The sequence below is a fragment of the Podarcis liolepis genome (genome assembly GCF_965112155.1).
Source record: "Podarcis liolepis genome assembly, chromosome: 4".
Lineage (NCBI taxonomy): Eukaryota > Metazoa > Chordata > Lepidosauria > Squamata > Lacertidae > Podarcis > Podarcis liolepis.
Window position 1 is genome coordinate 47,946,994 of NC_139558.1, and position 23,590 is coordinate 47,970,583.

The 23,590-nt window shown below is 40.9% G+C and overlaps 1 protein-coding gene across 2 annotated transcripts; it reads left to right on the forward strand.

Annotated features, from left to right (window-relative positions):
• The first annotated feature begins 822 nt into the window (after positions 1–822).
• On the forward strand, positions 823–21,471 carry CYBB (cytochrome b-245 beta chain). 2 transcript variants are annotated; one of them, XM_083498377.1, is made up of 13 exons: positions 823–1,216; positions 2,825–2,920; positions 4,892–5,002; positions 8,363–8,447; positions 10,106–10,251; positions 12,145–12,335; positions 13,756–13,885; positions 14,670–14,762; positions 16,290–16,543; positions 17,300–17,462; positions 19,316–19,462; positions 20,534–20,658; positions 20,740–21,471. In XM_083498377.1, exons 1-13 carry the CDS (start codon positions 1,172–1,174, stop codon positions 20,864–20,866), a joined length of 1,713 nt encoding a protein of 570 aa, XP_083354503.1. In that variant the 5' UTR covers positions 823–1,171; the 3' UTR covers positions 20,867–21,471. The 2 variants fall into 2 exon arrangements, with proteins under 2 accessions (XP_083354503.1, XP_083354504.1); XM_083498378.1 differs by lacking the exon at positions 823–1,216 and adding an exon at positions 1,388–1,526.
• The last annotated feature ends 2,119 nt before the right edge of the window (positions 21,472–23,590 follow it).

The window sequence follows — 23,590 nt, forward strand, 5'->3', positions numbered from 1 at the left end:
GGCAGGCACAGAGTCCCCTTACCCTGCTCCTCAGCTGATGCTTCCAGATCAGCAGAGGAATTAGGCATTGCATTTTCCTGTCCATCACAGCACTGGCTGGGACAGTTGTCTGCTTGCGGGGGTGGGTGTGAGTGGGATGGGATGGGATGGGATGTCTTAGAGGCCCAGACCTGGCACCTAGGGCAATTCAGCCTCCACAACTGCTGATCCATTTATATGGATGTGTGTATTGCAGGAGGCTACTTCAAATTCCTGGGAAGTAGACACTAAGAAAAATTCCTTTGTGCATAAATGAAGGTGCAACAAAAGTAGAATTCAGAAGATTAAGTTATCTTTTATCTCACCATTGTTCTGAAGCTCAGGGTGGAGGGAGACAGGGAATTAAGCAGTGAACTTGCCTGATACAACAAATTATCAGGTGACAGCAGTTCCCAGTGTTGCACCATTTATGTTGTTGTTGTTGTTTAGTCATTTAGTCGTGTCCGACTCTTCGTGACCCCATGGACCAGAGCACGCCAGGCACTCCTGTTTTCCACTGCCTCCCGCAGTTTGGTCAAACTCATGCTGGTAGCTTCGAGAACACTATCCAACCATCTTGTCCTCTGTCGTCCCCTTCTCCTCGTGCCCTCCATCTTTCCCAACATCAGGGTCTTTTCCAGGGAGTCTTCTCTTCTCATGAGGTGGCCAAAGTATTGGAACCTCAGCTTCATGATCTGTCCTTCCAGTGAGCACTCAGGGCTGATTTCCTTAAGAATGGAACCATTTATGTTACTGTACTCAAAAGTTTATATCAAAATCTGCTTGCGGCTGGCACAGGGGTTGGATGGTGTGCATAAGGCTGCAGATGGAGGGTGGAGTTGGTGGAAATCCTCTTCCCTGCCCCACACCAAATGAGCAACACAATCCAAGCCATTGACTATAGGAGGAAACAAGCACCTTCATTCCCACAATTCCTTTCATTCAACAATTCCTTTCATTCATTTTACTAATGTGAAAAGGATGGACATTAGAAACATGTATGATGTATAAGTGATTAGCTAATTGCATGCAAACCGAAATAGGGAAATAGGCTGTGGCAAGCCTGTAAGCATTCACTTCCTGTGGGGGGAAAGTCCCCAAAACTCACATACCTCAGAACGATCTGTTCAGTGTCTCTCAAGCAGCGATCAGAATGGGCAACTGGATAGAAAATGAGGGACTTTCCATATTTGTCATTGTAAGTACAATAATAATTTTTAATAATACAATTTTTCTTTCTTACAGTGATTGCCATTGGTTTATTTTCATGCAAACCTCTTCATCAATAAAAGATGTTTTTTAAAATATATATAAAAAATTAAAATAAAGGCATTGGGTTGTTTCCACTCTGAAATTAATGTACCTTAGTGGATCTATTCTGTGCGTGACCAGCATTAGATACACATCCTTAATGTGATGGAAAGCAAGCATTCAGAACAAGGAGATTCACCAAAAGGCTTGCATAAGAATGTTTGGTCTGTGAAAAAACAACAACATTGAATTGAAATGTAAGAAAATATTGTAGCTTTTAAAAATATTTAGTCAGTTTAGCTTGATCGAAGGCAATCAATAAGTAACAAAATATTCAATTGGAAGGGGCGGTAAACTATGTCAGGCATGGAAACCACAGCTTACAGAAGTCTTACAGAAGTTTTCCACCTTTCTGACGAAGTTATTGATGCTACCTTCCAACCAAAAATCCATTAATGCGATTAATCTAGCCATGGGTAATAAAAGGGGCTCAAAGTCTCAGAAAGTAGAACTATGTATGAATTTTTAGAATCTGTGTTGTACACGGATGAGTAGCTTTAAATACAATTTTTATGTTATTGTACAGTATTTTCTTTATGCACTTGGTTTTAAGTATATGTAACCTTTGTGTATGTTCTGGAACTGAACATCACTTTAATAAAAAAATTCTTACAAAGTTGATAAATAAATGGGGGGGGGCTACACTGCACATGAAATATATACTATCCCTAATTTGCAATTTACCACTTACATTTTAAAAAATGTTATTAAATAACAATCTCATTGTTTAATATGCACAGTGATCACATGGAACTGATAATTATCAGACTGTTTAGATTAAGTTGAATTAGAATTGATGTCAAAATTCCTGAGATGTTCAAACTAGTTTTGACAAATCTTTGAAAAGTTGTGCTCGTCTCATGTTAAAAACTGGTATGATTTATGACTGGAGAAAGGGGTATTTACCAGAACATGGAAGATTTCTTCATAACCATGGGTGTTTCAGGGCTAGTTCCACATTTAACAAGACATTTAACAATTTCTGCATCAATGGGCTTCCTAAGGTGGCAGCAGGGTGGCCTTCCATGCCAGGAAAGTTGGCACCAGCATTTAATAATACCCTTGATGTGGTGATGCTGTGTCATTGGGCATTGTTGAAAATGCAAATGGCTACCACCACCACCACCCCCGTCCCAGCTCCTAGGGCAGTTGTCAGTGCAGTTGAGATCCTAGCTGATTCCCAAGGGTATTGTGAGCATTTCCCTTTGCCAAATAATTTTAGAAAATTAATTTGATCCAGTTCTGATCATTTGTTCTGTATTTTATGTTGTTTCAATTATTTTATTGTAAGTTGCCATGGTTTTTTTTAATGAGTGGGTGGTTTATTATTATTATTATTATTATTATTATTATTATTATTATTATTATTATTAATAAAACACTCTGTTCCCTAGGAAGAACAGACTCAAAAGTGTTACAGTTTAAGTGTTCCAGTTTAAACTCTTGATTTCTCAGCAACTGAAAATAAATTAAGATCATACATTTTTTCCTTCAGATTGTGTGGCTGGCTATAAACATCTTCCTCTTCTGGTGGTACTACTTGGTATATGACCTTGGAAGGGAATACATCTATACAAGAGAACTTCTTGGGGTAAGTACTAGATGCATATTTACTGTAAAGGTAAAGGGTAAAGGGACCCCTGACCATTAGGTCCAGTCGCAGACGACCAGCGGCGTAGCGTGGGTTATCAGCACCCGGGGCAAGGCAAGTAATTTGCGCCCCCTAACCCGGGGCAAGGCAATTAATTTGCGCCCCCTAACCCGGGGCAAGGCAAGTACAGTAATTTACTCTCCCAAGCAGCAGCAGCAGCGAGGCTTCTCTTTCCCCCGCGCTCTCCTGGAGCTGCCTCTTTTCTTTCCTTTTTTCCCTTTCTCCAAGGCTTTTCGCTTTCTCTCCTTAATTGATTCCTCCTCCACACCGCAGCGTTTCCTGGCTGCTTCCCCCCCTTCCCCTCTCTCTCCTCCTCGCTCTGCTTGCCTTGCCCTGCCCTGCCTGAGGGCGCCCTGAGGAGACTCCGCTCTCCTTTTTGACCAGGCGAGGTGGAAAAGTCTCTTCCCGCCCCCTCACCAGACTCCCTGCTCGGCTCGGCTCACTACCCAGGCGGCCAGTGGAGAGAATCCTAGAGCATTCTTAGTTTCAACTTGACTATTCAAAAATATAGCAGTCCGGTATGTTCCCACCCATTCACTTTTAAGCAATCATAGAAGTTCCAGTATGGCCACTTCCCTTCCTTGCTTCCATTTCCCATTTTCTTCTCTCACTTCTTGTCAGAATCAACTACCAACTCAGCTGTGACTCTCAAAAAGATGTTTGTTATTTGGAAATGACTGTGGTGATTTGGCAAGGCCTCCAGAGATCAGTTGTAGGAACATTATGCAAAGGTTCACCTTCATGATTCTTCTAAGATCAAATTAGATGTTGTTGGTCTAGGCAACTCTTATCAGACTCAGCTAGCATGGCCAGTGGTCAAGGATTATAGGAGTTGTAGTCTCACAATATCTGGAGGGCCACGGGTTCCCCATCCTTGGTGTGGAGACTGAATTTTTCAATTTTATCATCTTCCAAAACAGTTTTTAATTAAAAACTAAAGAGAAATATCACACTTAGCATATGAAAATATTTCCTGTTCAAGTGTTTGTGCCATTACAACAGGTTTAAGTTCCCCAGTGGGACAAAAATAAACTAAACAGAGAGAATAAAATTCCTTCACACGTACTCACTCATTCCAAGCTTGCAACACAAGTTTTATTTTAAACTGTGTGTGTATGTATGGGGAGAGCAGGGTTGGCCCCACTGGTAAGCAGAGTGAAGTAGCTGATTTGGGGCAATATGAAAGGAAAATTAATTATTATTTATTTTTTATTATTATTATGTATTTACTCACAGTGAGAGTAACTTTTGGAATTTTATGCCTCAAGTGCCAAAAGTAACTTGGCCTGCCTTGGGTACTGTATATCTTGACTTGGGGCCTGGGTGTCAGGAGGGACATTTCTGCCTCAGGCAGCATAATGTATTGGACTACCTCGATGGGGTGAACTTCAAGGTACATCAAAATGGAGTGCAAAGAAGAGAAGGGATTTTGGGGGGTGCCTGGTAAGATTTCCCCCCCTTCTGCTTAAGCATGTGCTTTTAGTTATTTCCCTTCCCATCTCAAAAGAAAGGTAACTTTTCTTTTGAGGTGAATACTATAAGGAAATGTTTCATTCTGGGCTCACTTAAAATGAATTCACCCCACCAGTTGAGGCGACAATTTACCAGGTAATATTCTTGCCTCCATTAGAGGTATGGAATTCACCTGTGGTAGCCAGTTGACTAGACGTGTTATCTTCTGCTAAATCTGATCATGTAAATTAGCTTTCTATACACTATTTTGCAATAGACGATCTGTCCTTCCACTTAGTCCAATTCTTGTTTTCTTCACGTTCATATATACTGGTCTGGCATCCTTAACGTTGGTGTACCTGGAACATAAAGGTTCAGATTAGTTTTCTACCTCTCTTCCAATTTATTCTTCAGATAATGCTGCTTAGTTGATTTGAATCCTGTTGTCTTACATTTTAGCCTTTCCTGGCCCTGGCTCGGGCACCTGCAGCATGCCTGAATTTCAACTGCATGCTGATCCTGCTTCCCGTCTGTCGAAATCTGCTTTCCTTCCTCAGAGGCTCCAGTGCGGTAAGATGGAGAAGTATTTTCCTTTGTTAGTGATAGTAAGCAGCCTACAAAATTGTGCTTGTTCAGTGCAACTTTTGTTACAATGAATGAAGCATCTGTGAACATATTCACCTGATCTTGTTTCTGTGATGAAAGTATGAGAACATTCAGTGTTGATTCATATTTCTTTCTGTCCTTTTGACACAAAATGCAGGAGAGCTTTCAAAATATGTTTGTTCCCTGTCAAGAAAAATGCCAGATATTACTGCTTTTAGACAGTTGGCTTCACACACTGACAGCCAGCCAGGACAGAACGGGGGCGGGGGGGGGGCTACAATTTTGAGAAGACCTACTCTGTGTCCTCCTGGTTAGAAGCAAAGGGGAACTTTTTGGTAAAGAAATGGGACCTACATTTCCCATCTGCCCTGTGCCTATTACGAGCTGTGCATTGCCCTGCAGCCAGCATGCACACAAAGGGAAGCTGCAATCACACTTTGCTGGCAAGTGCACCAGCATGTTAAACATTAGCAGAAGGCAAAGATGGGGTGGTGGCCCAATCCTCACCTGACTTGCAGTAGATTGCATCACTCAACCTTACTGAGAAGCAGAGAAGGAGTGGTTGGTGCAGTGCAAATCAGAGGTCAGATGAGCCCCGCTGCCCCAGTGTGCCATCCACTACTGATAATAAACTTTTGTATTCACAAGTTATGTTTTTGGATGCAAAGTTGTTGTTTTTTTAAACAACAGCTTATATTCATACCTTTAAATGTTAGTCTGTGAGAATTCTCTGTCACATTATTTTGGAATGCCAAGGGTGACCTTAAAGTCAGAAATATGAAACAGGTAAGAAAAATACATTGGACTGTTTTGATTACAGTGCTTTCCAGAGGAGTGGTGTGCTTTGATGGATTATTCTCTTTGGCAAAAGGAATTCTCTGCCTGATAATTAGGCAGCATTTGCCTGTAACTTGCACTGTAAGGTAATCAGCACCCAGTATCTCATGGGAGTCCAGCCACTGCGGTTCTTATAGGAGATAGTATTCCTGCCTCATTACTCTTTATCCCCCCCCCAATTGTTTTGATTACTTTTGAACTTGTTAAATCTATCATTAACCCAGGACTGACACACATAAATTAAGAAATCATATATAAGAAAGCAAACATGCTCAGTTCATCAACAATGATGTCTTCATTACAAAAACAAATAGTCAGATCAGATCAGCAAGAACATGCTAGTTGTATCAGCTACTGGTAATGCAAGCTCCACTGCCCCCCATAATTGGGCTTCCTCATTCACTTAAGTGGTGATATCAGCTCTGCATACAGAGGAACACACTTAGCAAATTTAGGATCTGGCTACAAGAAATTACTGGATTGGATCAAATATGTCCATTCTTTATAAGATAGCGTAGCAAAGAAAGAGATAGTCATGCACTGTGTGTGTGGTTTTTTTGTTTGTTTTAAGCCTTCATTTTTCCAGCGTCATCTTGAATTCAAAAAGACACAGTATGCATTCAGCTTAACAGGATTGCATGGAATAAGATTCTTCTTAGTTTTAGCAAAGCAGCTTCTAATACCATTGACCATAACAGCCGTATTACTCAATATCTGTTCAAGCTAAATCAGGGAACAAGGAACTTCCTTTACTGGCAGAACTATGGGGAAAACAGCTCTTTTTCCAATCTTGGGAATTAATTTCACTTCTACTTTCACAAGTAACTACTAAATTTTCCAATAAGATTTTCTTTACTGAATGAGACAAAAGCAGAAATAATGGCTACATTAACACCAAATATCCACCTTCTCAGATTCTCATTTGTTGCTCAGTCCTTACAATGCATGGGTTGACAAATTGTGGCCGTTCATTCAGCTCCCTGTCTGTTTGTTTACTAGATTTTGATACCACCCTTCAACAAAAGGTTCTAGGCTGGTTTACAGAGAGAAATACAAAAACCATTACATGCAAAACCATAAAATACAGTTCAGACTGTAAAACAACAAGGAATCGGCTGATATATAAAATCATAGAATCATAGAGTTGGAAGGGACCCAAGGGGCATCTAGTCCAACCCCCAGCAATGCAGGAATCTCAGCTAAAGCATCCATGACAGATGGCCATCCAACCTCTGCTTTAAAAGCTCTAAGGAAGGAGAGTCCACCACCTCTTGTGGAAGTCTGCTCCACTGCTGAAGAGCTCTTACCATCAGAAAGTTTTTTCGAATGTTTAGTCAGAATCTCCTTTCTTGTAACTTGAAGCCATTGGTTTGAGTCCTACCCTCCAGAGCAGGAGAAAACAAGCTTGCTCCCTGCTCCATGTGACACCCCTTAAGATAACTGAAGATGTCATATCTCCTCTCAGTCTCCTAATATATGCAAAGTTAATATCTCCTCTCAGTCTCCTAATATATGCAAAGTTAATGGTAGTTAAAACTGTTTTCAGAGCCTGTGAGGGTCAAAATGTATTTGCCTGGCACTGTAAAGAGAAGAAAGGTACCTGGGGAGACTCTGTAGAGAGACAGTTCTATCTTGGCCACAACCGAGATAGTTCATTCCTCAGCTGCCACCAGCCTCAGACCGGGAGGCAAGGAGCCCTGGAGGATGGTCTTTGTCCATCAGCAGGTTCATATGGGAGAAGGCACTCCTTTAATGTAAACATGCACTTTAAAACAATTATCAGCTATGAGTGAAATATCAGTTTGTTATGTTTCCCAGCAAGGGATGATTCTGCGTTGTGATGAAAATCCCCATTGGAACTCTTTAGGGGAAAAAATAGTATATCATCTAATTCAAGACTGAATAATAGCGTGTAAATATAGGCTTTCATTTTCTTACTTCAGTATTTGATTTTACAAAGAATCTTCTTTTAATTAAGATATTACATGACAGGTATGAATTGGTTACTTCACTCCCCCTGCCCCGCCAAGGTGGCAGAATAATTTATTCTGAAAAGGTGGGAATGTACTGCTTCTTCACTGTTTTTATAGTAAAAATTTGAGTCAGAGGACAAGGGAACACTTGCTGGCTTCTCTGGCTTGGTGAATGCAGTTTTTTCTGGACCCCCAGCTTGGAATCCAGAATAAGCAAGCATACTCTCTTGCAACAACTTCATCTCCATATTACATTGTTAACATACCAAGCTGGTTTTTAGCCACTTTGTTGTTATTATTCTAGCAAGAAATAGCTTTGTTTATCAAATTGTACGTTCACGCTTCTTTCACCAACGGGATCTCTGCTGAAACTTGGTAATATGCAAATAAATGTATGTAATCAGTTAAAGGCAGGTAAACAAATGGTTTGTAGCCTTTCCCCCCCAATAAGCATCTCATCAGAATGTTCCAGGCTTAGGTTAATCTCTTCACACTTCCTCTTTTAAATCGCTAGTGCTGCTCAGTACGTGTCAGAAGACAGTTGGACAGGAACCTCACATTTCACAAGCTGGTGGCCTGGGCGATTGCGCTCCATACCAGTAAGTGTTCTGAAACTGAATTAGGAAGAAGCATTGTTGGTTTTAGTGACTCCTATGAGTGTAGCATTTTGCAGGAAGGGTTCAGAAAGTGAAGGGTCAGAAGGTGAAGGAAGGTGTCAGTGGAATCGTTTCTAGAAAATATTGGGGCTGGGAAGAAAGTAAGTGTTTTCTAAATAATAAGGACATTTATTTATTAAGTGCTGCAAGTCACCAGAGCTTGATTTAAACCTTTAAAAACATAGGAATCCTGACCCTCCATAGCTATTTCCATCACATTTAGAAATACAAAATGAAGGGGGGAGGGAGAGGGTAGGGACCCAGATACAAGCCCACTAGGCCGTACTCTCACACTTACAGTTCAGCAGGTTCAGTACTTTAGCACTAAACTGGTAAAATCTGTTCCCCTACCTTTGTCATGTCATGTTCCCTGCACAGTAAGTGCACTTGTTGACTCTGAAAGTTCTTATTCTTACTTCCTTTCACTTCTGCCTAAGACAGACACCTGAAAGTCCCACTGAATATTATTAAGTGCTGAGGTCTAGTTAAAGCTGTTGCTGGCAGCTGTGGTGGGCAGCAGATGTGGGGGGGAGGGGTAGAGCAGAAACAGTTTAAGAACCGATGGCTGTAATCACATGTCTGTTTATTCTGTTTTCATAACTTCTCCCTGTTAAATTCCACATGATGGACCATCACATGATGTAAAAGCCACTTATGGAACTATTTTGAAAGATGGTGCAAGTTTAGTGCTCATTTCTGTGCTACTTTCTTCCAGGAAAAAAAATCTTGTTTCCAAATAGTATGGAAAAGGGTGCTAAACTTGCTGGAAGTGGCTTTATGGTTGTCCAAAAACTTAAATATAATGTGGATATGCACAGTTAGGGAAACATTGTGAAAATGGAATAAACAGCCATGTGAATGCAACCTAAGAATACCAAGGTTTGTCACTTGTACTTTTTCCAAATCTATGTTTCTGACTGAGATGGGAGCAGAACTAAGGACTAAGTTAACACCAAATATTCTCATTCTGCCCAAATGGTCTTTGGGCTGTCCCTCAATCCTTACAGCACAGGGTTTAACTAATTAATCTGTTGAAGGGTCACGGTCAGCATTGCCAGCAGTCAGGGATGGAGGAATTAAATTGCAAACTCATGGCGCACATCTACTTTGTGGACAAGATAAAAGGCTGCACATTTTCTACCTGCAGTAACTGATAAGAGGAGAAAATTCTTAAAAGAGAATGCCGTGCCTTGTCAGAATTTTGAGGGTTTTTAATGCTTCCATTCATTTAAGTTTTGTATAAGTTTATTCAGATTTGCATGAATTCATTTCATCTCCTCCCATTTTACTTTTAAAAATTCATTTAAAATAGGAGCAATCTTTCCTTTTGAAAGGGGCATGTCATAACATGTGTCAGGAAAAATAGGTATTTGACATTTGCTGTCTTGTGGTTTATTTAGATCTGATTAAACTTCTGTTGATGTCACCTTGTGTTTGTTTCATATTGCTATAAATTTATGTTTTGTGATTGTCTGATGGCCAGATACAAACAAATGAATCTGAATTGTAGCCCACAACATCTTGAGAGCAGCACTTTGGCTACCCCTGTACTACATTATTCTCACACCTTTTGGATATGTTTTTATGTTTTTATTTTTAAGCAATCCATACAATTGCACATTTATTTAATGTTGAACGGTTGGTGGATGCTCGCACTGAAGAGCAAAGAACCCTTAAGACTGCGCTGTCTGATTTGGGGGATATTCCTGGAGACTCTTACCTGAATTTTGCACGATCTACATTTCCGGTAAGCAATCACATTTCTAGAGAAACAATTAATTAGTGGTGGTTGCAGAGAGATAACTTTTTTTTCCTTCTGCAACTACTTCTGTTCCATTATAATGCTGTTTGCATCAAAACAGACTTGGTCACCCTGATTGATGACCATCAGGGGAATGTGACCCTGTTGGTTCTCCTTGACCTCTTAGCAGCTTTTGATACTGATGACCATGATGTTCTTCTGGAACGACTCAAGGAATGGGAGTTGGGTGTACTTTATTACATTGGTTCTGTAGGGTTGCTACCAGAAAGTAGTACTAGGAGACCACTGATCAGCACCATGGCTTGGGGACTGTAGGGTCCCATAAGGTTTCCTTCTGTCTCATCTGCTAATTACCATCTATAATATGAAATCATTGGGAGCTGTCATCCAGGCATTTTGAGCAATGTCATCAGTATTTTGGTGGCACACTGCTGTATCTTTCCTTTCCACTGGAATCATAGAATTGTAGAGTTGGAAGGGATCCAGAGGGTCTTCTAGTCCAACCCACTTGCAAGGCAGGAATCTCAATTAAAGCATCCTTGACAGATGGCCATCCAACCTCTGCTTTGAAACCTTCAAGGAAGGAGAGTCCACCACCTCTTGTTGGAGTCTGTTCCACTATCAAACAGCTCTTACAGTCAGAAATTTCTTTCTGATGTTTAGTCAGAATCTCCTTTATTGTAACTTGAATCCATTGGGTTATAGTGTCAGGCACCGGAGAAAAGGAGCTTGCTCCATCTTCCATGTGACAAGCCCTTTTCATATTTGAAGATGGCTATCATATCTTCTCTCAGTCATCTCTTTACCAGGCTAAACATACCCAGTTCCTTCAACCACTCCTCATAAGGCTTGGTTTCCAGACCTCAGGAGAATCTGTGAAGATGTTGGGCAAGTGTCTGGAAGCAGTGACAAATGGGGGAAATAACCTGGAACTGAATCATGATAAGATGCAAGTGTTGTGGGCATATCTGGGAATTAGATGTCTCTTCTGCACCTCCCTGAAGGAACAGGTTTGAAATCTGGGAGTAATCCTGGATTCTAACTTGTCACTTGTCAGTTTCAAGTGGCTTCAGTGGCTAGGGAGTGCTTATGCTAAGCTTAGGCTGGGTCTCCAGCTGTGGCTGTCCCCGGATAGCCTGGCCTCAGATATCCGTACTCTAGTGACCTCCTTGCTTGGACTATGGTAATGCACACTACATGGGGCTGCCCTTGAAGACTGTATGGGGGCTACAGCTAGTGCAGAATGCAGCTGCTAGATTGGTAAGTGGGGCAGCTCAATAGGAACATGTGTCACTGGTTCTGAAAACACCACAGTGGTGGCCAATTCAAGGTGTTAGCATATAAAGCCCTAAATAGCATGAGACCCAAGTAGCTAAGAGAGCGCCTCCACTGATTTCAGCCATCTTGGACCCTACAGTTAGAAGGTGGGGCCTTGTTGATGGTACGGCCTCCAAGGGCTCCCCACACAGCACTGACAAATGACAAGGACTTTTCAGTGGTGGCTCCCCATTTGTGGAATGCCCTCCCTGGTAAAGTGCATCTGTCACCAACATTATTAACTTTCAGGAGGAATTTGAAAACATTCCTGTTTGTCTAGGCATCCCTGAGATTACTGGATGAGAGAATGTTTTAAAGTGTACCCATTTTCAGATATCTTAACTGTAGCTTTTTAGAATACTTTTTATTTTAAACAATTGTGGATATGTTTGCTGCTCTGCACTCCTTTGGGAGGAACAGCAGGAAATATATGTAATAAATAAGCATAATCAATTGTTTTTCATGTAGAACTTTATTCCCTCAGCTGTCTTTGAAGAAATAGATGCTGCACAATTCAGTGGTGAAATATTTGCTTACGTTCCCATACTTTTCTGTTCACAGAGCCCTGTGGGTTGTCTCTATGTAGCATTCACAACCCTGGCCGGCCTCACTGGTGTTATCATTACACTGTGTCTAATCTTAATTATCACATCATCTACTAAAACCATTCGAAGGTCATACTTTGAAGTATTTTGGTTCACCCATCATCTGTTCATTATTTTTTTTGCTGGTCTCGTCATCCATGGAGTTGGGTAAGTATCTACCGGTATTTATTTTGATACTCCACTAAATAACTAGATGGAGATGGAGTCAGAGTACCTTTATTAGGACTAGCTAAAGATCACAGAACAATGAATTTGTTCTCTGGATTCAGTCAGAGAACTCTTCTTCCAGCTAAATGTTAACAACCAGACATAGGAGCCAACTCCTAGGGGCTAAGGTCCCTTCAGTCTCTCCTACAAAATATCTGAGGAGGGCACCCCCCCCAAGCTGATGGGCATTGCCATTCAAATAGAGTGGTGTGCTGTGTCTTTTGATTGATTATGCAGGTGGGGTTTACTTGGGCCCCCCAATATTTTATTCAAGTTGGCAGATAAGGAGGATGATCAGTGCACTTACTGAGCTGAAATGAAGCAAAAGCTTTCATTGACAACTGTCCAGTTCATCAGACATATACACATGGTTGCAGGAGATCAGAAGGAAATGAAATGCAGAAAGCACACATAGTGATCTTTATTCTGCTACTAACAGTGGCAATTCACAGGCACACAAAAAACAGTCATTGACATTCTGATACAAGTTAGACAATGCATGTAGAAAGATTATTTGTCTTGACTTAATCCACAAACGATAGAAGCCCTCTGAAGTTTCTTTGTTCAGGATGCATTGTCCTGGGAGGTGGAAATGTTCCCACTGCTGGTTTTTTGATATTACCATTTCTGATTTCAGATTTGGGTCAATTCATTCTTTTGCATAGAGAATGACCTGTTTGTCCTATGTAGAATGCAGAAGAGCATTATTGACAGATAATGGCATATATGACATTGGGAGATGAGCAAGCGAATGAACCTCTTAACTTGTGGGGGACATTATTAAGTCCTGTAATAGTGTTGCCAGAGTAGACTTGGGGATATCATTACAGGACATTATTGTTGTTGTTGTTGTTGTTGTTGTTGTTGTTGTTGTTGTTGTTGTTGTTTTCCCTCACCCTTCATCAAAGGGTTCCAGGATGGGTTACAGCAGTTCAAAAATTCAATATTATAAAGAAATCAAAACATATTTTGATCATAGGAACCTGAAAAACACCTGCCTCAGGTATCAAAGGCCAGGGTGGAAGGAGAATCTAATAATGTCATCCACAACCTCAGAGGTCCATTCATTTGCTCATCTTTCAGTGTTGATATATTCCATCGTCTACTACCAATGAACTTCTGCAGTCTATATTCTTCATCAATCAAAGAATGCATCCACACTGCAGATGATTTGAACTAGGATTTGTGTCTCAGAATTAACCTTCCTAAAATTACACATTACAAAAAGCAGAACATACATGCTATGCCTACAAAATAAAACTGAATATATTTTATCTTATGATATGAAAGTAATTACTTTTAATTTTGGTTATTATCCATTATCAACATTGCTCATGTTGATTTTTGCTGTTGTTCCCAGAAAAATTGTACGTAAACAGACTCCAGATAGTTTGAGTGTCCATGATCCAGATACCTGTGCCAAGAATTACACCCTCTGGGGGGAAATACCTTCATGTCCTAAACCACAGTTTTCTGGAAATCCTCCTATGGTATGATCTGTTGTTTGCTTGCTTGCTTGCTTGTTTTAAAAATCTAGGCACTGAGACCATTGAAGATCTTAATGGGAATGTTTAGCAGTTAGATTACCACCAGATAGGGCAAGAGTAATGTCAATAGGTCAGGGCCCAGCCAGGTCAAGAATTAGTCATTCTCACACATTCAGTAAATTTGTATGTATTTACTGATGAAAAGGAAAGATATAATAGATGTGCACTTTCAAGAGTAACTCTAAACATTAAGTGAAGAGTAAGAACTCTCTTGGTTGGCGGTTCGAATCCCCGCGATGGGGTGAGCTCCCATTGCTCGGTCCCTGCTCCTGCCCACCTAGCAGTTCGAAAGCATGTCAAAGTGCAAGTAGATAAATAGGTACCACTCCGGCAGGAAGGTAAACGGCGTTTTTGTGTGCTGCTTAGTCATGTTGGCCACATGACCTGGAAACTGTACGCCGGCTCCCTCGACCAATAAAGCGAGATGAGCGCTGCAACCCCAGAGTCGGCCACGACTGGACCTAATGGTCAGGGGTCCCTTTACCTTTAAGAACTCTCTTAAAAGGAATAGATTTTAGAAATCAGCCCATTGTGAACAAAGTAACTTTCTAAAGAGACAAAGCACTTGCAGAAGCTCTTGTGAACATTGGCTGTGGTGCAATGAGCCCTCCGAGTTAATTGCTGAAACCAGTTCCTGCATGCATAATGCAACCTTATATTTATTTAACAGAATTTCATACATTCCTTCCTGTCCTTGCTTCCTTAATTCTTCCTGTTCTGTTGACAGACTTGGAAATGGGTAATAGGCCCCATGATTCTATACGTCTTTGAACGGTTGGTACGGTTTTGGCGATCCCAACAAAAAGTTGTTATCACAAAGGTAAGAGTGATATAAATTAGCTTGCATGTTTCACTTCACTTAAAGCGTTATTCATCCTGGAATTACCATAGAGTAACTCCAGGATGATAGGAATGTCACCTAAAGTTGATAGGAATGTCTCCTAAATTTCAGAATTTGTTATCTGCATTTATGCAGTCAATATCTGTAGAAAAAAGAACCATTGCTCTATTATAGTTTTCATTAAAATGTACATTAAATTTACATGAAAGTTACAGTCCTGGTGAGAGACTAGTCTCTCCAAGTGTCCCTATTTTCCAGCGACAGTCCTGGATTTACAGAACACATCCCAGTTTCTGACTTGATCCCGGAATGTCCAGTTTTTCCTTAGGACGTCCCTATTTTTATCAAAGAAATGTTCGAGGGTATGGGCCTATTGGCTAACAGGATTATAGCATCACAAATTAGTTTCCTTAGCTATTTCTTTAAAAGTTTGCACGTATCAAAAAACGCAGAAAGGAAACCCCAGCAGAATGGCTGCAGTTTGATCAGTAATCACTGGGAAATCTACACTGTGATGTCACAGTGCTGTCAGCTAATGGAGGGCATTTTCAGTCTCCACTGTTTCCAGGCAATCCTTAAAGTAAATTCCATTGAAAACTATAGTAGAGCAATTATTTTTGTTCCTCTACTTCCCAAGTATTTAAGTCAATGCAATGATAGAATAATTATATTAAAAAATTAATATATATAGATATTGCCAAGTATTGCCTGCAGTGCAGCATTTTATTGTTGATGCTGTTTTAACTGTTAATGCTTTTGGCTGCATTTTTATATTTCTTGTCAGCTGTCCTGAACTCCTATGGGAGAAAGGGTAGGCATGAAAAATAAATAGTTGGGACCAAAGGCACTTCCAGACTTTTGCTATTTTGTGGGTGGGGTTTGTTTCCATACTGACAAATGTGGGTTCTTTAACTAAAGAAGATTTGCACAACAAAAACCCCTGGCCTTTCTGCATTTAGAAATATTCTTGAGATGATGCCATATAGCAAACCTGCAAATAAATCTTACCGTATTTTTTGCTCTACAAGACGCACCAGACCACAAGAAGCACCTAGTTTTTGGAGGAGGAAAACAAGAAAAAAAATATTCTGAATCTCAGAAGCCAGAACAGCAAGAGGGATTGCTGCGCAGTGAAAGCAGTAATCCCTCTTGCTGTTCTGGCTTCTGGGATAGCTGTGCAGCCTGCATTCGCTCCATAAGATGCACACACATTTCCCCTTACTTTTTAGGAGGGAAAAAGTGAGTCTTATAGAGCAAAAAAATACGGTATTTATAAATTATTTACTATATCTAAAGCTCTACAGTTAATCATATATGTAGCACAAGACTCGGAAAGTGTTTGTCTTAAATTCTTCAGTCAGATAATTATTTTTAGAGAGTAAATGGGCTTAGGATTTTGCAACCATTTTTCACAATTCCTTTGGCAAACCCATCCGGATGACCTAATGTAAGCTCGGACCATCCCATCCTTCCGGTGTTCTGAGAGCTTTACTTCCTGCATCCTAGGTTGTCACGCATCCTTTCCAAACCTATGAGCTCCAGATGAAGAAGAAGGGCTTCAAGATGGAAGTTGGGCAGTACATTTTTGTCCAATGTCCTGCAGTGTCCATGCTGGAGTGGCACCCTTTCACATTGACTTCTGCCCCTGAAGAGGATTACTTCAGCATCCACATACGGGTCGTTGGGGACTGGACAGAACGCTTGTTTCAAGTCTGTGGATGTGACAAGCAAGAATTCCAGGATGCTTGGAAACTGCCCAAGTATGTGCAGAATAGACATTCTATGAAAATGTTTGCAACCCTCTATGTGGATTGGCTCAAGCTGCTGATGTGCTGCAAGTAGTGGCATCACCTTCACTATAGGGAATAGCCAGTGTGTGTTTGTGCTGGCCCATAAAGCTCCTAGGGGCACAAAAGGTCCATAGGATGCAACACAATGGGGTGGAAGGGGATCTTGCACCGTTCCTACCAGCTGCGCACCATTGTCAGTATGGCATAATCTCCCTCAAGTGGCTCAGTTACACTGTACAAGGTCAGTTAGTCCTGGTGCTGAGGTTGAGGCCTCAGACTGACTCAGGGAGATGAGCACAACAATGCCCTTGTTCTTACACCAGATTTTATAACCTGCCAGCACAGAAACCAAGTAGAGAGAGCTATCAGTTGCTAGGCTTAGTGGTCTGTTAACCTTAGATCTGCACATCACAGTCACTTTTGGTCCTTGCCTGTTCATAAAAACCAGTTTTCTAAAAAGGCACTTTTACAAGATGGGTTCACTCTGGCCTAAGTGTACATGCAACCTACTCCTGTGCATGCCTTGGGCTATTTTTGTAGCTGCTCTAACTCCCAGTCCATAGGCTACTCCCTGTCTCATGGGCCAGGACTACCAAGTGGAACTAGTCCCTGAACAGTGCCACTGCAAGACTGGCTTGACTCTGACCTGTGCAACTATTGGATGATTAACGTATATGCATGGGCCAGTCCCAGTTGTTGTTGTTAACTGTGTTCTCACTGTTCTAGGATAGCTGTCGATGGCCCCTTTGGCACTGCCAGTGAAGATGTATTCAGTTATGAAACCGTGGTGTTGGTTGGAGCTGGCATTGGGGTCACCCCTTTTGCATCAGTCCTCAAGTCTGTGTGGTACAAATACTGCAATGATGCCTTAAACCTAAAGCTCAAAAAGGTTTGTTCCTGACATATACCAAAGCATGTGACACTTGTTTCCTAGTGCTGAAAAGTGCATGGAAACAGAGATTGGGAAGTATATAAAGACAAGTGTTGATTCAGATCTTTATGTGTGAAAATAGTGCTGTGAAACACTATAAATTATTAGTTTTATGTCCGTATAAACAAATCTGGCCCCTTTCCCATTCTTAAGTCCATTTCCCCACACTTCTGCATCAGCTTGCTTCTTTTTTTCAGTCTCAAAAAATTATCAGCATTTTGGTGCACTTTTCTCCCAATATGCACATTTTTGTATGTAATTTTGTCCAATGTACACTTTTTTGCAAGCAACTTTCACTAAAATTATGCATTTTCTGTTTTTACTAATTCATACAATCTCCGATTCCCACCACCCTTCGATTCCCGCCAATCTCCGATTCCCACCACCCTTCTGAGTAATACCCCTCCCCACCTTCTCTATATATAGAAGGATCTGGCAACTTCTGTTTCAGTGTATCTGAAGAAGTGTGCATGCACACGAAAGCTTATACCAAGCACTAACTTAGTTGGTCTTTAAGGTGCTACAGGAAGGAATTTTTTTATTTTGACTATGGCAGACCAACACGGCTACCCATCTGTAACTGGATACATATTTACAATACTTTCCCCAAATATACATATTTTTGGGTACATTATTTGTCTGGAGGTATGGCAATGCAAAATTCAAAGACGAGTGAATTTCAAAGGACAGCTGCATTTCAGCTCATGTATGTTTTAGGTGAATTTGCATTAAAGTATGATGCTCAACCCTCTCCCTACTGTTAGTTCATGTAGATGCACTTTCACTTCTACATCCAAGCATGGAGAACTGACAGCAGAGATTCAGCAGCATCTCTACCTCAGTCCCACTCCACAGTGGGTCCCTCTTTATATGCACACAGTCACATCCTCTATCATTTTAAATCTAATCTCTGCAATTACAAGATCTCTTGGAGCATGCAACCAGAGTGCTGTTTTGGGATGAGTATCAAAATATTTATTTTTAAAATGTGTGCATATCACTTACATTCAAAAATAATCAGTGCACAAAATATTAAAACATGCCCCATACAAAAGACAGTAAATAAAATGTCATAATATCAATAAAGTAACAGAAATATGGCTAGCTACTTCCTACAGTGACCAATAATATATGTTGCTGGTATATAAATGCCTTGGGAGGCATTTATAAACAAGAGTATCTTAACAGGGGTAAAAAACCTAGGATCATAGTTACATATCTGTTATCAAATACTTCAGATCATAGAATGACACCCCCAAATTCAACTTTAATAACTATTGCAGTTCCCATTTGTCTTTCCCATAAAGCAGTAGAATTACTTAGCTAAGGGTAATTCCAGAAAAACGTATGGTGGCAAAGACCATTCTTGGTTGAGCTAGTATTTAAGTAATGCTTTATAGGACCTTAATATACTATGACTGAAAGCTACGAGAGCAGCACAAAATATTTTGAAGAATGCCTACTACCCCTTGCTACTCATTGGAGTCAGGTCTGAGTTTTGCCCTCACCTTGCCTGAAGGTCATCCTTCATGCTGCAGAAGAAGGGACGTCTACTCATCATAGTTGCACTGTGCACATGGAATCAGTTAATTTTGAAGGGCTTCTTCTACTTCTTCCTAGACAATGAAAGGTGGTCATTATTGTAGCCTTACAATAATACTTTACTGTTGACCAATGTGATCATCAGAGGTAATCCAGAGAATTACATTTATGTCTTCGGGGTTTTGGAGCGGGGGAAAAGGAAGAGAATGAAATTGCCTAATTAAACACATAATCTAATATGCTAACCAGTTCCATCTTGCCCCTTCCAGATTTATTTTTACTGGCTCTGCAGGGACACTCATGCCTTTGAATGGTTTGCTGACCTCTTGCAATCAGTGGAGACTCAACTACAGGAGAAGAATAATCCAGACTTTCTCAGCTACAACATTTATCTGACTGGTTGGGATGAATTTCAGGTAACTTGCTGCTGTAGTCCTTTCCAAGTAGTTAGATTCTTGGGAAGACAATGTAGTTACAGCAGTCCTTCTGCCCACACCCACCCCAAAGTAAAAACCCCATGGACACACTTCTGCAAACCTTATTCTCACAGTGATGTCAGATCTAACTCCACTTTTACTGGCTGCCACATGCTGGATTCTAGTTATGAGATGCCACCACAAATATTTGAAGGGGGCATTTGCAATGGCACACCAAAAGCAGAATCGTGTATGGAATGGTCATGTGGCCTGCTTGCCCATTTGACTGGGAACCAAAATTAACTGCCTTTTCCTAACATTCATTTGTGGCAGCAATGGGATTTCTTCCCCATCCCATTAGTAATTGCAGCATGGGGTGATTTTGTTGCAATCTCAGGTGTGTAATCACAGCTCTCTATATGCGGCCCCAATAAAAATAGGGGTGGGTACACTCAATATTAAATAAACAAAAAGAAAAAGGAAAATGAAAGTCATATAATGAGCCAGGACACAGTTAACATGACATGCAGTTAGTTCCTGAAAAAGAGCTGCCTGGTGGTAATTGAAGGAATAAATGCATGGGCCAGATTCAAGTACCCCATTCCACTAGCAGGAAATAGTGCAAGGACTCCCAGTAGAGATTTGGGGTTTTCCAGCCTCTCCCCATTGCATGTGCTTCCACATCTCCCTGATATCTGCTCTGGAGGGTTGCCTGATGGAACAATCTCCTTAGTGCTACATTGAATTCCACTCAAAGTGTATGGTTGGAAATGCAAAATATTGCAAGTCATAATAGGGCCCCCCTCACTCAGTTATTCCAATTTCATATTAGTTCATCTGCTAGAGCTGTGTTGTTCCACTGTTGAACTTCACTCTGCTATTTTAGGAGTATGGGGTGGTGGTGTCTGTCTCTGTTTCTGTCTCTATCTTTTATCAGTCTGTATCTCTCTCTCTCTCTCTCTCTCTCTCTCTCACACACACACACACACACACACACACACACACACATGCTATTACCCTCTGGACCCTACAGCTATCTAATAAGGACATTCTTTGCCTTCCTTTTTCCAGGCTGCTCATTTCATGGTGCATCATGATGAAGAGAAAGATGTGATCACAGGCTTGAAACAGAAAACCTTATATGGGAGACCAAATTGGGAGAATGAGTTCAAAACGATTGCAAGTCAGCATCCAAGGTAAATTTGTTCCATAGTGCCTGCAGAATATGGCCTCACTTTTGCTGCTATACTTTATCTGATAATTTCTCTTGCTATCAGTTCCAGGGTTGGTGTTTTTCTGTGTGGACCTGAAGCCTTGGCTGACACCTTAAATAAGATGTGTATTAGCAATTCGGAAGCTGACCCACGAGGAATACATTTCATATTCAACAAAGAGAATTTTTGAACACACTCAAATGTTTGTTTGTTTCCAATGAAAAGCTACATCTTATCCTTTGTATTTGGGCACTATGGATCTTAATTTTGCTACACTGAGCTCTTGTCTCTCTGGAATTTTCCCAAAAGTTCCACATCTGCTTGCCTTGGCTTTTGCCTTCTGTATAATTTGACAGAAACCAAATATTGCATATTAGACTGCCTTGGGTTATAATCCTATACACACTTATCTGAAAGTAAGCTCCAGTTAACTTAATGGGACTTTGTAATGAGTAGGCATTCATAGGACTGCATTGCAGGTTTTATATTTCTGTTCTCATTTATTTTATATAAGTAAGATTGAATTGCAAAGAACTAGAACATTTTAAGTATTTGTCACGGTTATGTTTTAAACTTCATAAAGGTGCTCCTCAGGTCCTAGTTTCAAGAGACATTCCACTTTTGTTTTTATTATTTAACCGTCACCCTTAATCATTAAAATGGAGGCATGATGTGGTGTCTAGTGTCAAACATATTGCTCAACAGAGACATTGCACATTTTTGAAAGTGGCAAGAGTTCCACTTGACTGAAGTTTATTTTTGGCAAGCCACATAAATAAACATCCCTGCAACTTCCTTCTGTCTCTTAGCCTTCTGATTCAATGTGAACAAATTTAAATGAAAATAAACATTACATTTCACAGATTTTCTCTCATTTCTACATCATGGAGAAATTCTACAATGATACAAGTTTGTTATATAGTATCATGCTTAATCCCATATTCTCTCAGGCACACCTTATTTGTTTGACCCTATCACAGTGTGGCAGGCGATTTATGTGGTACAATCATCTCTTACTTTCAAGCATCTGCAACTGTTAATTATGTTCATGCTGTTCATGACTTATGGTTTTGTGGGTCCTGCATATGTCAAGCAGGATGTTTATTATTACTCAGTTCATCTTTTACTAGGTTCTGGATCTATCTCTCCAAGAGCCTTGTCCAGTCCCACCTCCCTTTCAGCTTTTAGAGAGCAAGTGAAAAGTGACTTGTTCTTCCACACCCCAAATTTGACATGTGAGCGGGATCACCCACCAGTCAGTCACCTGATATCACGATGACCATCACAATGACATCAAGTGACCTGTTCAGTTGATTGTCTGGTCTTGTGAAGCCCTTTTCAATGTGCTGCTTTGCAGAGTGCTTCATGAGGGTCTTAGCAAGATCTGACTACCAGCTACAAAGGTCACTTGATGTTATTGAACAGGGCTTTGTGGGTATCACTGATCAGCGGTGCCTGCAAATCCCCTTTTGGCTCTGCCAGATTATTATGATTTTTACATGCCACACACCTGATGTAGACAGTACATTAATATAAAAAATATATTGATGTTTGTGGACAATGTTTTCCTTTAATCACCAAATAACCAAAATTACACTATACCATGCTTTTTTCTAAAAAAAACAAAAATGTTTAGGGGTACTCTCATTTTCCTACTCATATTGAAATACCACCCCTCAATGAGGCCAAACTTAGATTCACAAAATGTTTAAGGGTATACGTATCCCTGCGTCCTCCCAGAAGAAAAGCACTGACTGTACACACATCAAGATTAAGAGGTAAGTCTTCCTTTATAAGCAGTTTGACTTCCAAGCTGCTGTGAGTTCTGTAAAATTCACAAATTAAATGCTATGCCCTTCGGACCAGCGCCAAGATCGCAGGATGTATTGTATCCATTTACTGTTGTACAGGGCTAATAACAATGATCGTAAGCATGTTGATTTGGAAGACGGTTCTGTTGCAGTAAGACATACCTCCCCCCCCCCCCCATGTATAAGATGATATTTTTTCATAGGCAGAAATTGTGGGTCATCTTATACATGGATAACAGAGGGGCGTTAGGCGATTGGTGGCAACAGTCAGTAGGAGAATGGCAGCAGCGATTGGGAGTGTGATTGCTGCGGCAAGGCCTGCTGACGATTGACTGCTGCTGTGGCAATTAGGCGTTTGATTTACGCCAGCGGTTGGTTGCATTGAGTGGTCAGGTGGGCTTTTGGCGGCGAGCATGCTAACGATTGGTGGCCGCAGCGATGCATGAGATTTGCATTGGCAGGTAGGCTGTAGCGCGATTGGTGGTAGTGCCCCCCAAAAGCTCACTAACTTTGGGCAATCCCCCCCAAAAAAGTTTTTGGTAGTCCCCCAAAATAGGGGTTGTCTTTTACATGGGGGCATCTTATACATCTTATATATGGTACTTCCTTGTAAGTGTGCACAGGATTGCATTATAGAAGCATCGGAAAGTTGTTTCTTTGGTAATCAAAGCCTGAACTAGCATTTCATCATAAACAGCGAGGAACCACATCTGTTGTAGTCACATAGTGCAACATTCCCAAATGAGCAAGACCTAGTGAATGAGCATGTGACACATCAACAGGCAGGATCACACCCTGTTTTTTACTAGAATCTAAACCAAGCCTTATGAGGAACAGTTGAGAGAGCTGGGTATGCTTAGGCCGGGAAACGGCTGTCACATGGAACAAGCTTGTTTTCTGTTGTTTTGAAGGTTAGGACCCAAACCAATCAATTCCAATTAAAAGAAAGGAAATTCTGCCTAAACATTAGGAAGACCTTTCAGACGGTAAAGGCAGTTCAACAGTGGAACAGACTACTTTGGAAGGTGGTGGACTCTCCTTCATTGGAGATGTTGATACAGAGGTTGGATGGACATCTGCCCGGGATTCTTTAGTTGCTATTT